The following is a 21,111-nucleotide window of genomic DNA, read 5'->3' on the forward strand; positions in this document are numbered from 1 at the left end:
TGACAACTTGATTTTTCCAGTAATGAAAACATTAGGGTTTACAGTAAACCAGATTATGTTTGGTTATTATGTACTAATATCATATATCCAGATTACAATGTGAAGAGTGCAGGGCAGCCTTAAAGGCTATTCGTTGATCTATATATATTATGACTATTGCGTGAAGACTAGGCTGATGCGCTTTCCATCTTGCATCCCTGCACAACACGCTCCACCGCATGTCAGACTTGCTTGGTCACTAGAAAAAGAATTTGGAAGACGGCTTCAGTAGTCATCTAGTGTGAAGTGCGCGTGCGTGGTGCTGCAGCAGCGGTGTTTCCGCGTTGAGTGGAGTGGAGAAGGGGAGGGAGAGAGTGGGAGAGAGAAGAGAGAGGGAACTGGAGACGCAGAGGGACGCCGAGTCAGAAAAGATTGAACGGACACCCCACAAACGCGCACAAACCCATGACGGTGGCAGCCGAGCCTTTCGCCATGGAGGATACGGTGAAAAACACTCTTTAAAATGTGAGGTTTAAAAAGACGTGCTGCAGAAACGCGCGTGAGCGGCTATCCCCCCCTCATCGTCCACGGGTGATCTCGACTTGGGTGCTTCGTCCCCTCGCTGTGTCACTCGCACCGGGGGAAAAATGAAGAAGTTTAATATCCGTAAGGTGCTGGACGGCTTGACGGCCGCGTCGTCCCTGTCTCCATCTTCGCAGCCCGGGGGTACCAAGGAGAACGAGCTCATCCCAGAGACGCTACAATCTGAACACTTCCAGCTCTGCAAGGTGGGGAAGCTGTAGAGTGAATGTGTATCTGCACATCATGCAACATCACCTGATGTGGCTTTTTCTCTAATAAACCTCACACAGCCGCCACTTATTGCAAGCTGTTTTACACTTTATACACAGACTTGTAGAATACTGATGATAAGGTGGTCGTTTGTCTTTTCAGATAGGCAGATGCGAAATAATTCATTTCAATCACACCCTGTTACTATAGGAAATATTTTGCGCACTAAAAAATGAAAACTCGGCGGTTTCGTAATTCAGTTTTATATTGAAACCCTATGATGTAATTCTGATCTTGTAGAACAAAAATAAAACCATTATACAGTCCAAGAGCTTGCCATTGCGCACCGGTGGAATCAAAAATTATTATTATTATTATTTTTTTTTACATTAAAAGACTCGTACACATTATATCAACAAACTGTATTATGTGCATAATGTGATTTTTATACAAACTGCGTGTCAGGAGTGTGAATAAAAAGAGCTGACTGTGTGTTTGGAAAATGCGCACAAATGCGTAAAATATTCATGCGTGACACAGGGATTCTTTTACGCTTTTGTTGCCCACATCTTCCAACGTTGGACCGTTCTTTCTCATATTTATAGTGCTAAGTGTTAAACCTGCTTGTCAGTATTTTATTGAAGTGCTTGAATCATGTGTGGTTAGAATGAAGCTGTGATGCTTGAGTGGAGGGTGCAGGGAGGGGAATGAACAACCTGCTTCTTGCATAATCTACTGTGCTGGGATTAACATGTCATTTGCAATGCTGGGTATTTTCTTTGAATCCAAAACAATTTCTCCCTGATTTCTTTTTATCCCTCCCTCCATATAAACACTGGATGTGGCTTAAAACCTAGTGAGCTGCTTAAATAAGCAGCATATTTTGTTCTGTGAAAGTCATAGTGATGAAAAGGCCTAGTTGAAGTGCTGGTGGGTCCAGCTGCCCAACCTGGATTAGAATTGACAGCACATTGGATGGAGTTTAATCATTCTCAGTGAGAAGCGCGTTATCTGTTGAGGATCCTCTCTCCTAGACCATCACACGCAGGCAAATCTACATTCAAATGCACGCAATATTAGATACACTGATCAGCAACAACATTAAAACCTCCTGCCTAATATTGTGTAGGTTCCACTCATGCCGCCAAAACAGCACCAACCAGCATCTCAGAATAGCATTCTGAGATGCTATAATTCTCACCACAATTGTACAGAGCGGTTATCTGAGTTACCATAGGCTTTGTCAGTTCGAACCAGTCTGGCCATTCTCTGTTGACCTCTCTCATCAACAAGGCATTTCCATCCGCAGAACTGCCGCTCGCTGGATGTTTTTTTGTTTTTGGCACCATTCAGAGTAAATTCTAGAAACTGTTGTGGGTGAAAATCCCAGGAGATCAGCAGTTACAGAAATACTCAAACCAGCCCATCTGGCACCAACAGTCATCCATGCGATTATCTCATTAGCCAATCGTGTGGCAGTAGTGCAGTGCATAAAATCATTCAGATACGAGTCAGGAGCTTCAGTTAATGTTCATATCAACCATCAGAATGGGAAAAAAAATGTGATCTCAGTGATTTGGACCATGGCATGATTGTTGGTGCCAGATAGGCTGGTTTGAGTATATTTCTGAATAGAGATTTGGGGAATAATGACGCAAGGAAGTGTATAATTTTAGGGGAAAAAGCTGACACACTACTATATCGATACAGTTTTTCTTAGAATACCAATTAATATTTCACAACGAGGCTACACGTGAGTGTATTTACATAGGCTTTGATCTTTTTTGTCAGGTGTAAATTAAATAGTCCCATAATAACAGGTAAACATTGGTGTAACAGTTCAAGGACGGGCAAGGAGGAGGCGGGAACTGGCTGAACAGTCAACGTAAAGTTTCATCAGAAACTTAATTTAAAACAAACATAACAAACACAGACACACATGCAATGCGGCTGCGTGCGTCGCTCTCTCTTGAACCGGTGTCTCTGGCCGCCCCTTTATCTCACTCTCCCGCTGATCAGCTGATTCAGCGCTGGCCGTGCTCCATCACAGCCCAGCCACGCCCTTCTCCTCGTCACACTCCTCCCCCGTCCAATTCAGGCCGAGGCGCCGGTGGCCCACCCCACCTCCTGTGAACCTGGGTTGAGAGATGAAGGGAGGTGTGGAGAGAGGGAAAGGGGCGCAGTGTTTCCCACAGGATTTTGTGAGATTGTGGTGGGTGGACCTCGGACCCTCTGGGGGGTCTGGGGGCTTGCCCCCTGTAAGACATTTTTTCACATTTTAAAGTTAAATGCATCAATCTGGTGCACTTTGAGAGCAAAATTAAGAGGCGAGATCTATGAAGATCTTTTTGCTCTTGTAAACAATTTTGTGCTCAAGTAGTAATTTAATCATAAACACATTGGTTGTACAGATATGAATGGTGATGACAAGGCAAAAAATTCACATCCACAAAGCATAAACGAGACAGAGTTTAACGCAGTTCACAAATGGTCAAAACACAAACTCGACTAGAGCATACATTTGAGCCAGAGCTTAACATTAAGCATTGTCATGTGCTTGTGTCCGAGTAAAAAAGTTACTTGTCTGGAGAGGAAAAAGGACATTTAAGTTACATGCTCAAGTAACATGTTAAAAACATGTTGTATATTTTTCTACAATTATGCCCAGCCTAATAGTGTACCTATGCAATCAATTAAATTTTCTGTGACAGAAAAGTACACTGCACTGGGTAGAGGAATAGGCTATTTTAATATGGTAATTATTTTATGTTATGCATGGTATTCAAATAAAGGAAAGCCTCCATCGCCACCATTTACGGCAAGGGTGCTCACACTTCACCACATGGAATGAGATCTACTTTTTCATCGTGTTATTGAAGCAAGATCTACTATGTACACTAAAGGCTATCATTATCACAATACCAAAATTTCAGTAGTTGGTAATGAAATTTGATGATTCTCAATACCAGCTTCAAAACCACAGCAAATAATAACACTAACTAATATGTTAATTATGGAAGAATGGATTCAAGTTAAGTAATTATTCAAGACTAGTAAACAGTCAGTAATAAAATAACAATAAAAAACAGCAATGAATAGAAATAGATTAGAAATAATAGAATAAATATATACAAATTAAGAAAATTCAGTGCTTTTTTTGACAGCTTTAAAATTTTTGACAGCAGTATCAAAGTAAACATTCAGAATGAAATGCAACATAAAACTACTACTGGTCTTCACTGTATGATTATAATACATTAATACTATTTAAAGCTACTAAAGTTACCCAGTCAAGAGCAGTGAGTGTTTTCACATTTTCTTATTATGGTTGTTTGATTATTATAATGACACACTAAACTGCAGCAGGTCTATTAGCTTACATTTATACTTACAAGTCTGACATTTGAATACAAATCCGCCTTTTTCTCCGCTGTTTACGTTCACCTTAGATCTCACTCTCTGTGTTTACATGAATACCTCACCAAGACTTTGGTGGAATTTTTAAATGTATTTGACCGTTCAGGTGTGCATTAGCACAAGCATTTTTGGAACACATGCACTTGTTCAGCACACACACATACGCCGCCTGTCAATCAAACAGGGTGCAGCTGTTACTAGATCGCTTGCGAATTATAAAAATACGTGCTCTTGATTACTTTCAACAGCAGAATAAGAATATGAACTTTGTAATAAGTGACACAGGCCTAGGCTATCACAAATATTACTGGTTATTTTTTTGTTCTCTTTCACTTACCTCTTCAAAAATCCACTTGTCCCGGACAAGCGTTAATGTTGAGCCCTGTGAGCCATAAAAGAAATGAAGCAAAAGTGGTTACTTGTGTTGAACTTGCTCCTCAGATGTTGAAAATAGTTACATTGTCAGAGCCACTGGTAATAAAGTTAACGTTAGCTAATTGTTCCAGTGCGCGTGTGTCGGGGGTGGGAGGAGGGCTGACTGACTGGGAGTGACTGGGAGTGAGAGATGCTTTGCCGAAACATTGGCGCAAAACACAACGTTAGAGATCTTTTATGGTATTATGAGAAGTGTAAAAATATTTTCGGTTCATTATGAAATTGTGGTGGGACAAATTAGGCTGTGGAGGGCTGCCACATTCTAGGTAATTAATGGGAAACACTGGGGGTGTCACTGCTGTGTGTTTATTGTGTTTACTTAAAGTCCAACAGACACCATACACCAATGCCTACCTTTAAACCTAACCCTAATCTTCACTTACAAAAATTACAAAAATGTTTTACTTGCCATGGTATCACCATGGTATTTTGTAGTAAAATCATAGTAACCACAAAATTAAACATGGTTGCTGTATTAACACCATATTACTGTAGTGACACCATGGTTAATTGCATTAAAACTATGGCTTCTGCCAAAACACATGGTTACTACAATATTACCTGATCAAACCTTTCTCTCAACACTTCAACCTTCACTGTGACCAAATCACTGCAAGGAAATCAAGCTTTTTATAAATGTTTTATTTATTATTGTAAGTAGTATTAAAGGAAATATTAAATTGGAAACAGAAAAATGGAAATTGGAAAAGAGGGACAAAAGGCGGAATCAAATGGGACATCCACACGAAAAAGCACATCCACACCATCATTACACACCACACCACTGCAGTGACACTAGGGGTGCTGTTTGTCTTTAATTTCTGTGTTTCCACCAGACTATTGGACTGCAAATAGCCACGCTGTGTGGCCAAAATATATCAATTTCTACTCTTTATATAGAATATTTTATTTATGCAATGTGTTGTACATTTCCCTGTTGTAAATAATGCTGTTTATATACCAAGGATGTTACCAAATATTCAAGATTTAATATCTAAGAAGTCTTAGAATTGGTAAAGAAACACATATAGATGGAACATTTTTCAGAATTCTCTTTAAATCATTGTCTCTGGTGGTTACAGTCCTTGGCTTTACTTGATGTGCTCCTTTAAACTCTATTCTCTTGTGATCTGATCTGCAGACTGTGCGACAGGGCTTCCCCTATCAGCCCTCCTCTATGGCATTCGACCCCATCCAGAAAATCCTCGCCATTGGGACTCAGAGCGGAGCTTTACGATTGTATCCTTTTTATGACGGAAATTAAAGTGTGTGTGCTCTGTTTCAGGTGCGCAGCAAACCTGCCAGTGAGTATTTGCCTTTCTTTACCAGCTGTTTTTTTTTTTTTTTCAGGTGTAGGCTGTTACTGATGGTGTGTTTAAGCATAGTCTTTGCATATGCCTTGCTTATGCTTTTCTCAAATGTGACTGTTATGCATCACAACACAACATGTCATCTGCTTTAAGTGATGCCAATTGTTGTATTTAACTGAGCTGATCCACTGTCATGGCTTGTCAGTCAGGACCGTCATAAATCTATTGTAAAAGGGTGTTTATTGTTACTGGATTGGGATTAGGATTAGTACAGCACATCACATAATAACTCAGGGACACTTTTTTCACCCTTATGACAGAATCCAAGTACATACATTCAGTTATTAATTACACAGCACAAGTCACTGCAGTCTGTTCCAACCCTAGAGAGAGCAAAGAACTTCCTGCCTAATCAAAACCTCAGTTCACGCTTTGTATTCAAAAAGACCGCCTTTGATTTTTCTATGAACTTCCATGTTCCCAGATTCATTCATACACACAGAGGCATGACATTACTTTCCACAGTGATTGCTGCTCTAATTGAATATATCTCTTCTCCTGTCAGTACACAAGAATTTGATGTCAATCTGGTTGGAGGAAAGGCTCACCTGACACCGCCTCTTGTCAGATGTTGAATGGTATTGGTGAAACTTGACGCATGCGACGGCTCTTGAGAGAACAGCCTCTTTAGAAATTAATCATCTTTACTCTCTGAGGAGATTGGTGTTACTTAGCCTCATTGAGTGATTTTGATCAGATAAACGTCCGCTGCTATGAGGGCGATGAGAATCTCCCAAAGAGACTCAACCTCAAGTGTGCAACCTTCCCACTTCCTTCTCTCTTACATACCTCTTGTCTCATCCCGAGCTATTGACAATGCATAGAAGTAAAAAGAAATCTCCAGATTTACCGAAAGGGGTGAGTTTGTGTTGATAAAGTCTTACCTTTTTGTGAATGACTTTGGTCTGTGGTCAGTGTCAAACTTGGTTTTAAAGCATCTTAGGTCAGAGTAACTAAGCCCATTGATGCTGTGCTTTTGTGTTGATTGGTTGAAAGTTTCTCTGTTTTATAAATGTACTGTATAATTCTGCTTTCTTTGAATAACTGCCATCCAAAATCCAGTGAACTCATTTAGTGTCTAGATACATAATCAAGCTAATGTTGAATCATACTCTATGGTTAAATAGTTAATATAATGTTTGTTTAATTAATACATTTTTCATTCAAGATTATAATTTTAGCAATGTTTTTTATGTGTACCAAAAACAGCAGCCAGGAACAATAAAGTTTTGATGGACTATCCCCACATATTATCATAAATTCTTCTGGTGTTTAGGAATAATTGCATCCTTTTCCTTATTAGGGACACTTTTCTGATCAACCAATAGGCATCATTGACCTTTATACACAGACGATCATGTATTGATGTTGATTTCGATGAACTGGAAATTTACAACAAGTTATTTTTGTTGCTTAGTTTCAATAAATAAAAATATTTCATTGGAGAGGAAGTTCTGAAAGTTACAGAAAATTTGATTTCTCAAGATATGACACATTAAATAGGCAGATTTGAAAGTTTAACGCAATGAGCAAGATTCAGTCCCTGTGCTATAGACTATTGGCATGTTAGCGAACATATGACTAATTCCAGATATGCTGATATTTCTTATCAGACACATGGAACAAATGACATAGTATTCTATTGCATTTGTAGCACAGTGTAGTGCTCTGCAGATCTGTTTTGCTGTTGTGTAAGCTTTTTTCCAGTTGAGAAAGACTGAAAGTGGCAGATCAAGAGACCAGGATGCCAGAATCCCAGCAAAGTCATCCTGAAGATTAGAGCAGTAGGAGGGAAGGGAGAATATTCAGTCTCAGGCCAGCGGGCAAATACACTGTGATCCCAAAAGCGTTCTGCTTTCCACAGCTCACTTCAGACTTGAGAATGCCACCTCTCTTTCCAAAGTGACACGACTTCCAGATGTTAAAAGACAAAGAGAAAAAGAAAGAGATAGAGAGAGAGAGAACCTCAACTTATATTACAAGTTGGACATTGAATAGTTTTCCAAAGAAATCCTCAGAGTGCTCACAATTGTGTCATGATATAAATAGGACCCAGACGCAGGAGTAAAAATAGAACAATGTTTAATGAGTGAAAAGTTCAGGTATATGATGAAAAAATATGAAATAGCACAAACAACGGAACAGTCCAGAGACGAGGTGGAAGAAGATGAAGGTGGAGGACTCTGACGGCGGCAGCTGCAGCGGGGAGAGAGTAGAGGTAATGTATATTCCAGGGTGTGAGATGGTGACGAATAGAGCAGAGAGAAACAGAGGTGAGAAATCCTGGTGAATGGACCTGATGGTAATGGCTAGAGCACAGGAAAATAGGCAAAAACATCCAGACTAAAAAATACAGAGAACAGTGTGAGAACACGAGTAACAAAGCACACAACAAGAGAACGATCCAATACTGAACTCACACAAAAGGGCTGCTTAAAGGGAGAGAGAAGATAGTGTGCAGGTGCTGAGCTAATCGAGCAGCGGCTGGTAATGAGCATTGCTGGGCAATGCTGCCGCGTGATTAACTCCGCACCAGCAACAACACAAGGGAGACACACAGAAACAAACCAGCAGAATGAATCCTCCCATGACAGTACCTCCTCCTACGCATGCCTCTTGGCACGCTCAGGACGGGTGACCTGCTGCTGATGGAAGCTGTCAATGAGAGAATGGTCAAGTATGTCCCGGGCCAGGACCCAGCTCCTTTCCTCTGGACCGTAACCTTCCCAATCCACCAGGTACTGGAAACCGCACTCCCTCCGTCTAGAATCCAGAATACGCTTGACCGAATAAGCGGGTTCCCTGTCTACAAGGTGCGGCAGTGGGGGAACAGGGGCAGGCAGATTAATGGGAGAAAGAATGACCGGTTTAGTTTTGGAAACATGGAAAGTGGGATGAATCCTTTTGTATGCTGGGGGTAATTTGAGACAAACTGCTAACGGGCTAATGATTTTGGTAACAGTAAAAGGGCCAATAAGTTTGGGAGCGAGTTAGAAACTGAATGCATAGGAATATCCTTAGAAGAAAGCTACACTTTTTGACCTACAATGTACACGGGAGGCTTAGACTGGTGGAGATCGGCTTGGGCCTTAGTGCGTCCCACCTGGATGAGAGTCCGTCTGGCTCTGATCCAAGTGCGACGACACCTCTGGATGAACGCATGTGCGGAGGGGACCGCGACTTCGGGTTTCAGTGTTGAAAACAAAGGTGGTTGGTAGCCTAAACTAACCTGAAACAGAGAAAGGCCCGTGGATGATACTGGCAACAAGTTGTGTGCGTACTCCACCCACCTGAGCTGCTTGTTCCAAGACATAGGGTTGTGAGAGGCCACACACCGTAAAGCTCTCTCTAGATGTTGGTTAGCCCGCTCGGCCTGTCCGTTGCTCTGGGGATGAAAACCAGAAGTAAGACTAACAGTAGCCCCCAGTAGTTTACAAAACTCTTTCCAAAATTTGTAAACAAATTGGGGCCCTCTGTTGGAGACCACGTCAGTTGGGAGGCCATGGATTCGAAAGACATGATCAACGACAGCAACCGCTGGCTCTCTAGCTGAGGGTAATTTGGGTAGAGGGATGAAATGCGCTGCCTTTGAGAATCGGTCCACCACGGCCAAGATGACCATGAACCCCTGTGAGGGGGGAAGGTCTGTAACAAAATCAAGGGCTATGTGGGATCATGGTCTCGAAGGCACTGACAGTGGTTGAAGGAGTCCAGCTGGAGGGGTACAGGAACACTTGGAAGCAGCACAGACAGAGCAGGAACCAACAAATAGGCGAACATCACGGGGCATGGATGGCCACCAAAACCTCTGCTTGACTAGAGCCAGGGTACGCCGGACTCCAGGATGGCAGGCTAACTTGGAAGAATGGCCCTAATGGATGACGTCTGAGCGAACTGATTCCAGCACAAACAACTGACTTGGTGGGGTTTTAAATGGGGGCATTACCCCTTGTAAGGCCGTGCGGACTTTCGACTCGATCACCCAAGAAACCGCCACCACCACCATTTCGGAAGGAACGATGGAATCTGGGGAGGTCGGTCGCTCGGAACAATCAAAAATACAAGACAGGGCATCCGGTTTGATGTTCTCAGAACCTGGACGGTAAGAGATGGTAAAGTCAAAACGATCGAAAAAAAGAGCCCACCGAGCCTGCCTGGAATTCAGACGTTTAGCTGAATGGATGTATTCAAAGTTTTTATGATTGCCTTTGAGTTTGGTGAAGGCTAATTTGGCCTCCTGAGACCACCGAAACACAGTTTTGGCAGAGGTGAGACCAGGCAGAGGCGCAGCTAGTTGGCTGTAATTGCGAATAAAACTCTGGTAGAAATTGGTGAAACTCCGGAATCTCTGCAGGGCCTTGCGATAATCTGGGGTTGGCCAATCCACCACAGCCTTATCCTTAGATGGTTCTACCTGAATTCCCTCCGGTGACTCAATGAATCCCAGAGAATTTACCGATCGGGAGTGGAACTCGCACTTCTCAGCCTTGACATACAGTCCATTCTCTAGCAGCCGTCGGAGCACTCGTCTGACGTGCTGAACATGTTCCTGGAGAGAATGGGAAAAAATCAAAATGTCATCCAGGTAGACAAAAATTAACTGATCAACCATATCTCTCAGCACGTCATTAACGAGAGCCTGGAAGACCCGCAGTCTTGTTGGCTAGACCAAAGGCATAAACAAGTATTCAAAATGCCCCCTAGGAGTGTTGAAAGCAGTCTTCCACTCATTGCCTTCCTTATGTGGACCAAATGATAGGCATTGCGGAGATCCAATTTCATGAAAAAGTTGGCTCCCTGCAGACGCTCGAACGCCGAAGACATCAAAGGCAAAAGGTAAGTGTTCTTCACCGTGATGTCGTTCAGCTTACGATAGTCAATACAGGGACGAAGGGAACTGTCCTTCTTAACCACAAGAAAGAACCCTGCGCCAGCAAGGGAAGAAGAGGGCCTAATGATCTTAGCTGCCAGAGAATCGGAAATGTATTTCTCCATGGCCTCCCTCTCAGGAGCTGAGAGCGAGTATAAACCACCAGTAGGGGGACATGTACCTGACTAAAGCTCAATAGCGCAATCGTAGGGACGATGCGGAGGAAGAGAAGCAGCACGGGACTTACTGAACACCTCTCTCAGGTCATGGTACTCCACAGGAACACGAGAAACATCCACCGGCCCATCCTGCAACACAGAACAAGACACAGGGTAAGGAGCAGACAAAAGACAAGCAGAATGACAGTAAGTGCTCCAAGCCAATATTTTGTTTCTGGACCAGTCGATGTGGGGATTGTGTAAGGATAACCAGGATTGACCTAAGACGACTGGAGCCAGGGGAGAGTCAATGACATAGAAAGAGTTGAGTTAAGTGTGGTTACCGGAAACTATGAGTCTGATGGTGGTGGTGAGTTGAGTGTTACAGAGGGTATTAACCAGAATTTTGTGCTCGAGTGTGGAGGTAGGAATCTTGAGGGATTTGACATGGGATGTATCGATGAGATTAGATTCTGCTCCGGAGTCTACCAGGGCGAGACAGGAATGATGAAGGGTATCCCACTACAGCCATACCGGGAGGAGAGTAGATGGAGAGGGTTTACGTAGAGAAGATCCACCCACCAGTAACCTCTGGACTACTGGTGGGCTCTATCTTAACATAAAATAAGACCAGCAGATCCACAATACAAGCAGAGACCATGAGTACGTTGTCGATCCCTCTCCTCCCGGGTCAACCAAGCTCTGCCCACCCGCATGGGTTCTCCTTCTAAGGACTGGCTGATCGCACCGTGAAGACAGGAACTCCTAGGTGATGGAAAGACGCTGGGAGTGTGCTCTGGACGAGAAGCTAGTGCCAAGCGTGAGCGACGTTGAAGATGTGAGTCCACTCGAATGGCGAGGTTGACCAACTCATCGAAGGTCTTGGGTAAGTCCAGAGAGTAAATCTCGTCCTTGATGCGATCAGCCAACCCATTCAGGAATAAGTCCCACTGCGCCTCCTCGTTCCAGTTACAGCTGGCTGGCAACGTGCAAAACTCTATGAAGCAATCAGAGACAGACAAAGTACCTTGTCGTAGTTCCGCTAAATCTCGGGCAGCCTCTCTGCCATGTGCTGAATGGTCGAAGACCTTCAGTAGCTTACTGGAAAATGACTGGAACGAGGAACAACAAGGATGTTTCTGATCCCACACCGCCATACCCTAAAGGCATGCTCGGCCTGACAATAGTGAGATGACATAAGCCACCTTGAAACCTTCAGTAGGAAAAGCAGATGGCTGCAAAGCAAAAGCTAGAGAGCATTGAGACAGAAATGCTCTGCCGAATAGCTCGCTGGTGGGTTGATGCACAGTTCGGATCGAAGCGTGGGCGGCATCGCTGGTTCTATAGATGTTGGTGGTGGTGGTGTGGGTGCAGGGGACTTACTGGGTGCTGGACTCTGTTGGACGATAGATGAGAGCTCGGAGAATCATGCCAGCAGTCTCAATAGCCGTCCTGGTGGTTTTAGCCAGTTCCTCCTGTTGGGTGATGCGTGATTCCTGGTTAGTAAGATATTGTTGTATCTGAGCGAGTCCTGCTGGGTCCATCTTGATCGGACCGTTATGTCATTATATAAATAGGACCCAGATGCAGGAGTAAAAATATAACATTGTTTAATGAGTGAAAAGTTCAGGTATATGATGAAAAAATATGAAGTAGCACAAACAACGGAACAGTCCAGAGATGAGGGGGAAGAAGATGAAGGTGGAGGACTCTGACGGCGGCAGCTGCAGCGGGGAGAGAGTAGAGGTAATGTATATTCCAGGGTATGAGATGGTGACGACTGGAGCAGAGAGAAACAAAGGTGAGAAATCCTGGTGAATGGAGCTGATGGTAATGGCTGGAGCACAGGAAAATAGGCAAAAACATCCAGACTAAAAAATACAGAGAACAGCGTGAGAACACATGTAACAAAGCACACAACAAGAGAATGATCCGATATTGAACTCACACAAAAGGGCTGCTTATAAGGGAGAGAGAAGATAGTGTGCAGGTGCCGAGCTAATCAAGCACAGGTGGTAATGAGCATTGCTGGGCAATGCTGCCGCTTGATTAACTCCGCACCAGCAACAACACGAGGGAGACACACAGAAACAAACCAGCAGAATGAATCCTCCCATGACAAATTGGTCAAGCGATATGGGGTTTTCGATGGCAGATGCGAGACCGATACCAGTATTTAGAGAGTAGAGTGTGCCGATATATTGTTGATATATACATAATACAATTTAAAGGGTTAGTTCACCCAAATATGAAAATTCTCATTATTTCTTAGCTTTAAGCCATCCCTGATGCGTATGACTTTTCTTCTTCAGCTGAACTGAAGTGAAGATTTTTATGAGCAGATTTTCCATACAATGCATGTAAATGGGTGCCATCAGGCTGCTGGCTGTTTGATGGTCCAAAAGGCATATTTAGGCAGCATAAAAGTAATCCACATGACTCCAGTCGATCAATTAATGTCTTCTGGAGCAAACCAATAGGTTGGTGTAAGAAATAAATCGATAATTAAAAAGTTTAAATCGTTGCTTCTGGCCAGTGCTGGGATGCTATTTGAAATGAACTAACTCTCACGTGATGTTCGTTCCTCTGTTGTATACAAAGCATGCACTTCCGACTTCTCGCGGGAACGTGCCATTGCGCTTACATCACTGATGCGTCGACTGCTGGCAGGAAACGATTTTTTAAAGTTAATAAAGTTTAATTATCGATTTCTTTTTTACACAAACGTACTGATTCGGTTTTTTAGGCCCAAAGACTGTGGTTCACATGCAGATGTGAACCACAATTTAAGTATTGATCAACCTCTAAAACACACACACACAACACAGTGATGTGATGACCTCATGGTAAATAGATACATTTTAAGTAGTCTAATGATTATTTTCACATCCTCGGCTGCAGTTGACTGTCTGTGAGATTATTGGCTGCTACACACAAATATGTGTTGTCTCCAACACCAATTGCTGACAGTCATAATCACTGTAATTTAGAATATTACCCACTATAAGTCTTATAATTGCATTCACGATGATGCTGTTTCAACCCTTCAAATTTAATCAAAGGTTTTTATTACTTAAGAAGACGTATGCCACAATGATCACTTCTCGTCCCCATTTTAGGTTGCAGATTATTGCATTGTGCATGTTCAGTGCATGTAATGAACACACTTAAAAAAAATTCACTTAAAATGTTTTATACAAAAATAGATAATTTATTATCTTTTGGAAATACAGTTACAATTATTGACTATTTGAAAATGGGTTCTCAGTAAAGCAGTCACAATACTTTAATCACAATATCAGCCAAGGTATATCATGTTGTTTGGATGTTCTGTTCCATAATTGGAATGTTGTGATATTCATTCTTGTTGAATAAATTCTTAACAGTTTACACAGTGATTATTATTAAATTGATTATTATAATAACCAAAGCAAACCATGCTCCCCAAGTATACTCTTTTGAAATGCTGCAGATTTTTTACAAAGAACACAAGCACATACGCATGCTGCGACGTCAGTCTTGTACACTGTGTCGCATGGAAATTATGTTTATATCCTCAACCAGTAGGAGTGCATGTAAGCTGTTGCTGAGAATGGAAAAACAGACTCTTAGATGTCCCAAAGCAAGATTCCATTACATGCACAGATATTAAATATGCTGGCTGTGTCATGGCTATATGGTTATTTCTGTGTGTTAGTGCTTATGGCTTGTATTGCTATGTCTGTCATGCATGTAGAGCTGAGCCCAACACATACACACATACACACTCATACACATAGACATTGCCCGAGGATGCCTATGCCAACTCTTACATAATCCAGAGCAGTGACGTGCACAGACCTTAGCAGGGACAGGATCGAAAGGATAAAAAAGGGCACTGATTTTTTTTTTTTTTTTTTTTTTTTTTTTAAATGAGTAGTAATTACAAATACTTAACTAATTTATTTGCTTTTTGAATATTTAACCATTTTCTTATATATACAGTATATACTACTGTGCATAATGTTTTTCCATTTTTCGTTTATCACAAATAATAGCCTATTCTGTTATATTTCTCACAAAAAGCACCATGGTAATACACTTGTTTATTTATTTATTTTCAGACATGGTTATAACCCCATGTTTATGACATGTGTCATAGTAAAGCCATGGCATTTTTTATATTACCTTGGAGTAACATGACAGTATCATGAAATATGAACATGATCAATCATTCAGTACCATGGCATTACCTTGGTAATGTGGTGCATGGTGCGAATGTGCGATGAGAAAGTACGAGCGCGAGGCAATCGACTGTGTTTTGTGAATGCTACAGGGTCCTTGAATAACGTATAACATGCGAGTAAAGGCAGCCGGTGGAGTTTCTGGTGCCCCCCTAGGGAGTTGGTGCCCTATGCAGACTGTGTAATATGCGTATAGGGAGCTGCGGTACTGTGGTAGCCTAATGATGTTTTTCTGAAAGTGATTAGTCTAATGGCTTATTAGTTTCAACAAAACCAAACTGGCTTCGGCTAAACCTGACTGATAGCGACGCGACCGCTCCCATTATAATTAATAAATCTGTCTACATTAGTGGTACGCGATGTCGGAAATGCAGTAGCAAACAATTTTTTATTGATTCACATATTAAACACAGAAAAACAAAACATATATACACAGAATCAACAATTAACCCCCACTATTACCCCTCCCCCTACCAATCCCCAACACCACCCTGGCCCCCAACAACATCCCAGTGGTCATACATGATTATAGACACACACACACAACAATAAATAAATAAATAAATATAATAATCACACATATTGACAACTACACCTCTCTCTCCACTGCCCCTCCCCGAGAGCCCTCCAGAAACAGATATTCACCCCATTTCCCCACAAACGAGTCCAATTTCCCCAGTCTTCTAAATGACCCTTCTTCAAAAGCCGCCACCCTCCCCATCTCCGAGCACCACTCCTGAAATGAGGGTGTTCCAGCCGACCTCCATCCCCTTGGAGATCTGTCTATCTGTCTGGCGATCATGACACTGGTTAGGACCCAACTCTTTATGTGTCTATTCTCTACATCAGAGGTGTCAAACTCAGTTCCTGGAGGGCCACAATCCAGCAGAGTTTAGCTCCAACCCTAATTAAACACACCTGAAGCAGCTAATCAAGGTCTTCAGGAGTGCTTGAAGATTACGAGGCATTTTGGAGCAGGGCTGGAACTAAACTCTGCAGAGTTTGACTCCCCTGCTCTACATCGATGACCGCCCCATCGCCCAAAATACAGAGTCTGGGACAAAATGAAACCTGAGTGCCCAATACGTCATACACAAAACTCTGAATCTTCAACCAAAATTCTTGGATCTTAACACACAACCAAAAGACATGGGTTGTGTTTCCATCCTCTGATTGGCATCGCCAGCAGGTGGGTGTGTCTTTAAGACCAAGCCTATACAATCTAGAGGGGGTCCAATAGAATCTATGTAAAATCTTGAATTGCATAAGGCGCACCCTTCTGTCTCTAGATGCAGACTTGACTTTTTTTAGAATCCTAGCCCACACTCCCTCCTCCAATACCAAGTTTAAATCTTTCTCCCATAATCTCTTGATAGAAGTTAAAGCTCTGTCCCCCAGACTCTGAATTATCAGGGAGTAATACACTCATGCCTCATGACCTTTTCCAAAAGCAGTAATCACCCCTCCCAGAGTGTCTGCCACTTTAGGGGGGTGTATGCTACTCCCAAAAATAGTACAGAGCAGGTGGCACAGCTATAAATACCTAAAGAACTGAGATCTGGGAATCACAAAATGCTGAACCAAATTTTCAAAGGATCTCAACACTCCGCTCTCATATAGGTCACCGAGTGTAGTAACGCCCCTCACAATCCATTCTGACCAGCATAAAGGGGACTTATTAATACATAATTTTGGGTTCAGCCATATGCTCGAGGCAACATTTAAATAAATGTCCGAATTAAACACTCTGGACACTTTTGTCCATACTGAGTGCAAATGCAAGAGAACGGGGTGTAACTTAACTTCCCCAGATAGTTTGATAGAAAGGCTTTGTAATGGTGAAATAGGGGCAAGAATTTCCTGTTCAATACAAAACCAGGGAGGGGCTCTCTCAGGTGGAAATGACCAATGAGCCAAATGTCTGAGACCGAATGCATAATAATAAAACAAAATGTTGTGTAGGCCTAGCCCACCTTTGTCAATCGGCCTATGCAGCTTACTGAAATGTAATCTGGGACGTTTACCATTCCAAATGAAGGACTTCACTATGCTATCAAATTGCTTGAAATAAGAGAGGGGGACATCTATAGGGAGAGACTGTAGCAGATAGTTGAATTCTGGAATACAATTGGATGAATGAACATTACATTTACAGTGGTGTGAAAAAGTGTTTGCCCCCTTCCCGATTTCTTATTTTTTTGCATGTTTGTCACACTTAAATGTTTCAGATCATCAAACAAGTTTAAATATTAGTCAAAGATAACACAAGTAAACACAAAATGCAGTTTTTAAATGAAGGTTGTTATTATTAAGGGAAAACAAAATCCAAACCTACATGGCCCTGTGTGAAAAAGTGATTGCCCCCTAAACCTAATAACTGGTTGGGCCACCTTTGGAGGCAACAACTGCAATCAAGCATTTGCGATAACTTGCAATGAGTCATTTACAGCGCTGTGGAGGAATTTTGGCCCACTCATCTTTGCAGAATTGTTGTAATTCAGCCACATTGGAGGGTTTTCGAGCATGAACTGCCTTTTTAAGGTCATGCCACAGCATCTCAATAGGATTCAGGTCAGGACTTTGACTAGGCCACTCCAAAGTCTTCATTTTGTTTTTCTTCAGCCATTCAGAGGTGGACTTGCTGGTGTGTTTTGGATCATTGTCCTGCTGCAGAACCCAAGTTCGCTTCAGCTTGAGGTCACAAACAGATGGCCGGACATTCTCCTTCAGGATTTTTTGGTAGACAGCAGAATTCATGGTTCCATTTAACACAGGAAGTCTTCCAGGTCCTAAAGCAGCAAAACAGCCCCAGACCATCACACTACCACCACCATTTTTTACTGTTGGTATGATGTTCTTTTTCTGAAATGCGGTGTTACTTTTACGCCAGATGTAATGGGACACACACCTTCCAAAAAGTTCAACTTTTGTCTCGTCAGTCCACAGAGTAGTTTCCCAAAAGTCTTGGGGATCATCAAGATGATTTCTGGCAAAAATAAGATGAGCCTTAATGTTCTTTTTGCTCAGCAGTGGTTTTCGTCTTGGAACTCTGCCATGCAGGCCATTTTTGCCAGTCTCTTACTTATGGTGGAGTCATGAACACTGACCTTAACTGAGGCAAGTGAGGCCTGCAGTTCTTTGGATGTTGTTGTGGGGTCTTTTGTGACCTCTTGGATGAGTCGTCGCTGCACTCTTGGGGTAATTTTGGTCGGCCGGCCACTCCTGGGAAGGTTCACCACTGTTCCATGTTTTCGCCATTTGTGGATAATGGCTCTCACTGTTGTTCTCTGGAGACCCAAAGCTTTAGAAATGGCTTTATAACCTTTTCCAGACAGATAGATCTCAATTATTTTCTTTCTCATTTGTTCCTGAATTTCTTTGGATCTCGGCATGATGTCTAGCTTTTGAAGATCTTTTGGTCTACTTCACTTTGTCAGGCAGGTCCTATTTAAGTGATTTCTTGATTGAGAACAGGTGTGGCAGTAATCAGGCCTGGGTGTGGCTAGAGAAATTGAACTCAGGTGTGATAAACCACAGTTAAGTTATGTTTTAACAGGTGGGGCAAACACTTTTTCACACAGGGCCATGTAGGTTTGGATTTTGTTTTCCCTTAATAATAACAACCTTCATTTAAAAACTGCATTTTGTGTTTACTTGTGTTATCTTTGACTAATATTTAAACTTGTTTGATGATCTGAAACATTTAAGTGTGACAAACATGCAAAAAAATAAGAAATCAGGAAGGGGGCAAACACTTTTTCACACCACTGTATATAGCGCTTTTCTGACACTACACTCAAAGCGCTTTACACAGTGAACAGGGGACTCTCCTCAAACACCACCAGTGTGCAGCATCCACCTGGATGATGCGACAGCAGCCATAGTGCGCCAGTACGCTCACCACACACCAGTTATTGGTGGAGAGGAGAGAGTAGATTTATAGAGCCAATTAGTGGATGGGATTATTAGGAGGCTATGATTGAGAAGGGCCAATTGGTGAATGAGGCATACTCTATGATCTGACCCCTAAGAACCGCTTTAAGTGCCTCCCAAGCCACGCCAACAGAGGACACTGAGGACCAGTTGGTCTCCATATAAACATTGATTTCAGCCTTTAACATTTGTTGGAATTCAGGATTTTGCAAAAGGGATACATTAAAGCGCCAACTATATGATTTCCTTTTCTCGATATGTGGCAACACCTCTAAACTCACCAAGGCGTGATCTGAGACTAAATTGTTTCCAATTGAGCAATCAACAACAGATGAAATGAGGGACTTAGTTATAAAAAAAAACCTATTCTAGAATAAATCTGATGGACTGATGAAAAAATGTATAGTCCCTACCAGATGGGTTCAAAAGTCTCCAAATATCTGTAAGACCAACAATTTTACACATCCTGTGAAGTGTCAGTGTTGCTCTAGGGGGCTTACACACTTTTGCTTCACTACGATCAAGGACTGAGTCCAAAATATTAAAGTCTCCTCCCAATATTATATCATGAGGGGTGCCAGCCATTTGCAACATCCCTTCAAGATCTATAAAAAAAGCCCTGATCATCAACGTTAGGTGTGTAAATATATCAGACTTTGCCCCTGAATTTCTGCTAAAACAATAATGACTCTTCCTAATTTATCTTTAATCTGTTTGAGACATTTGAATTGTAGATGCTTACTTATCAGTGTAATGACTCCCCTGCTCTTACTTGAGCCAGCACTAAAGAAAACATGTCCACTCTATATCTTCCCAAATTTTTCAGCTTCCTGCGGGGAAAGATGCATTTCTTGAAGAAACACTATATCATATTTCTTACGTTTAAGAAGAGAAATAACCTTCCTTCTTTTTATGGGGTGCCCCAACCCATTCACATTCCGCGTGGAGAGAGACAATCCACTCATATTAACATTTGACATTTTGACATATTATAAAAAATAGATTGTGCATCAAAAATAAAATTATAAAGACCACATCCCAATATTATTGCAAACAATCAAAACCTTGCGCATGACAGCACTAATTGGCATCCATCCCTCTAAACTCAAACAGTCCATGTACGCCTACGAGAGCCCCAACATCAACTTTGCCGTCAGGTTTCTCAAGTCCTGTGTTTCTTTTTTTTCTTTTTTCTTTTTTTCTCCCAATTTGGAATGCCCAATTCCCAATGTGCTTTTAAGTCCTCGTGGTCACGTAGTGATTCACCTCAATCCGGGTGGCGGAGGACAAATCCCAGCTGCCTCCGCGTCTGAGACCATCAACCCGTGCCTCTTATCACGTGGCTTGTTGAGTGCGTCGCCATGGAGACAGTGCGTGTGGAGGCTTCACGCCATCCACCGCGGCATCCATGCTCAACTCACCACGCGCACCACCGAGAAAGAACCACATTATAGCGACCACGAGGAGGTTACCCCATGTGACTCTACCCTCTCTAGCAACCGGGCCAATTTGGTTGCTTAGGAGACCTAGCTGGAGTCATTCAGCACGCCCTGGGATTCGAACTAGCGAACTAGCGAACTCCAGGGTTGGTAGCCAGCGTCTTTTACCAAAGTCCAGTGTTTCTATAAAAATTTTGTGAGACAGAATCATACAACAGAGGATAATCTATAAAACAAACTCCAGCCAGTAGGAGGCATAAGCACAAAGAACGTGCAGATTCATCCACAACACTGTCCCGAAGGAGTGCTGCTACACAAAGCAACTCCAGCCGCTAGGCAGAACCAGCACAAAAAGAAACAAAAAAGGTGCTCTGCTTCCTCGGATGGTAAAGTGAATGTTCAGTGAGTCAGGCTCACTTGGCTGCAACGTGAGTACCACAAAATAACTTACGCAGTCCATTGACTTTATGATGGACATGGCTTGCTGGTGACATG

The 21,111-nt window shown here is 42.4% G+C and overlaps 1 protein-coding gene across 3 annotated transcripts in view; it reads left to right on the top strand.

The window, feature by feature from the left end:
- The first annotated feature begins 378 nt into the window (after nucleotides 1-378).
- Nucleotides 379-21,111, top strand: part of LOC127415531 (syntaxin-binding protein 5-like) — a 127,084-nt gene continuing 106,351 nt past the window's right edge. For all 3 annotated transcript variants that reach the window (XM_051654296.1, XM_051654293.1, XM_051654295.1), the window contains exons 1-2: nucleotides 379-767; nucleotides 5,765-5,862. In XM_051654296.1, the coding sequence (XP_051510256.1) occupies nucleotides 627-767; nucleotides 5,765-5,862 (239 nt within the window). In that variant the 5' untranslated portion in view covers nucleotides 379-626. The remainder of the gene's footprint in view (nucleotides 768-5,764; nucleotides 5,863-21,111) is intronic.

This window comes from Myxocyprinus asiaticus, chromosome 25 (genome assembly GCF_019703515.2).
Source record: "Myxocyprinus asiaticus isolate MX2 ecotype Aquarium Trade chromosome 25, UBuf_Myxa_2, whole genome shotgun sequence".
Classification (NCBI taxonomy): domain Eukaryota; kingdom Metazoa; phylum Chordata; class Actinopteri; order Cypriniformes; family Catostomidae; genus Myxocyprinus; species Myxocyprinus asiaticus.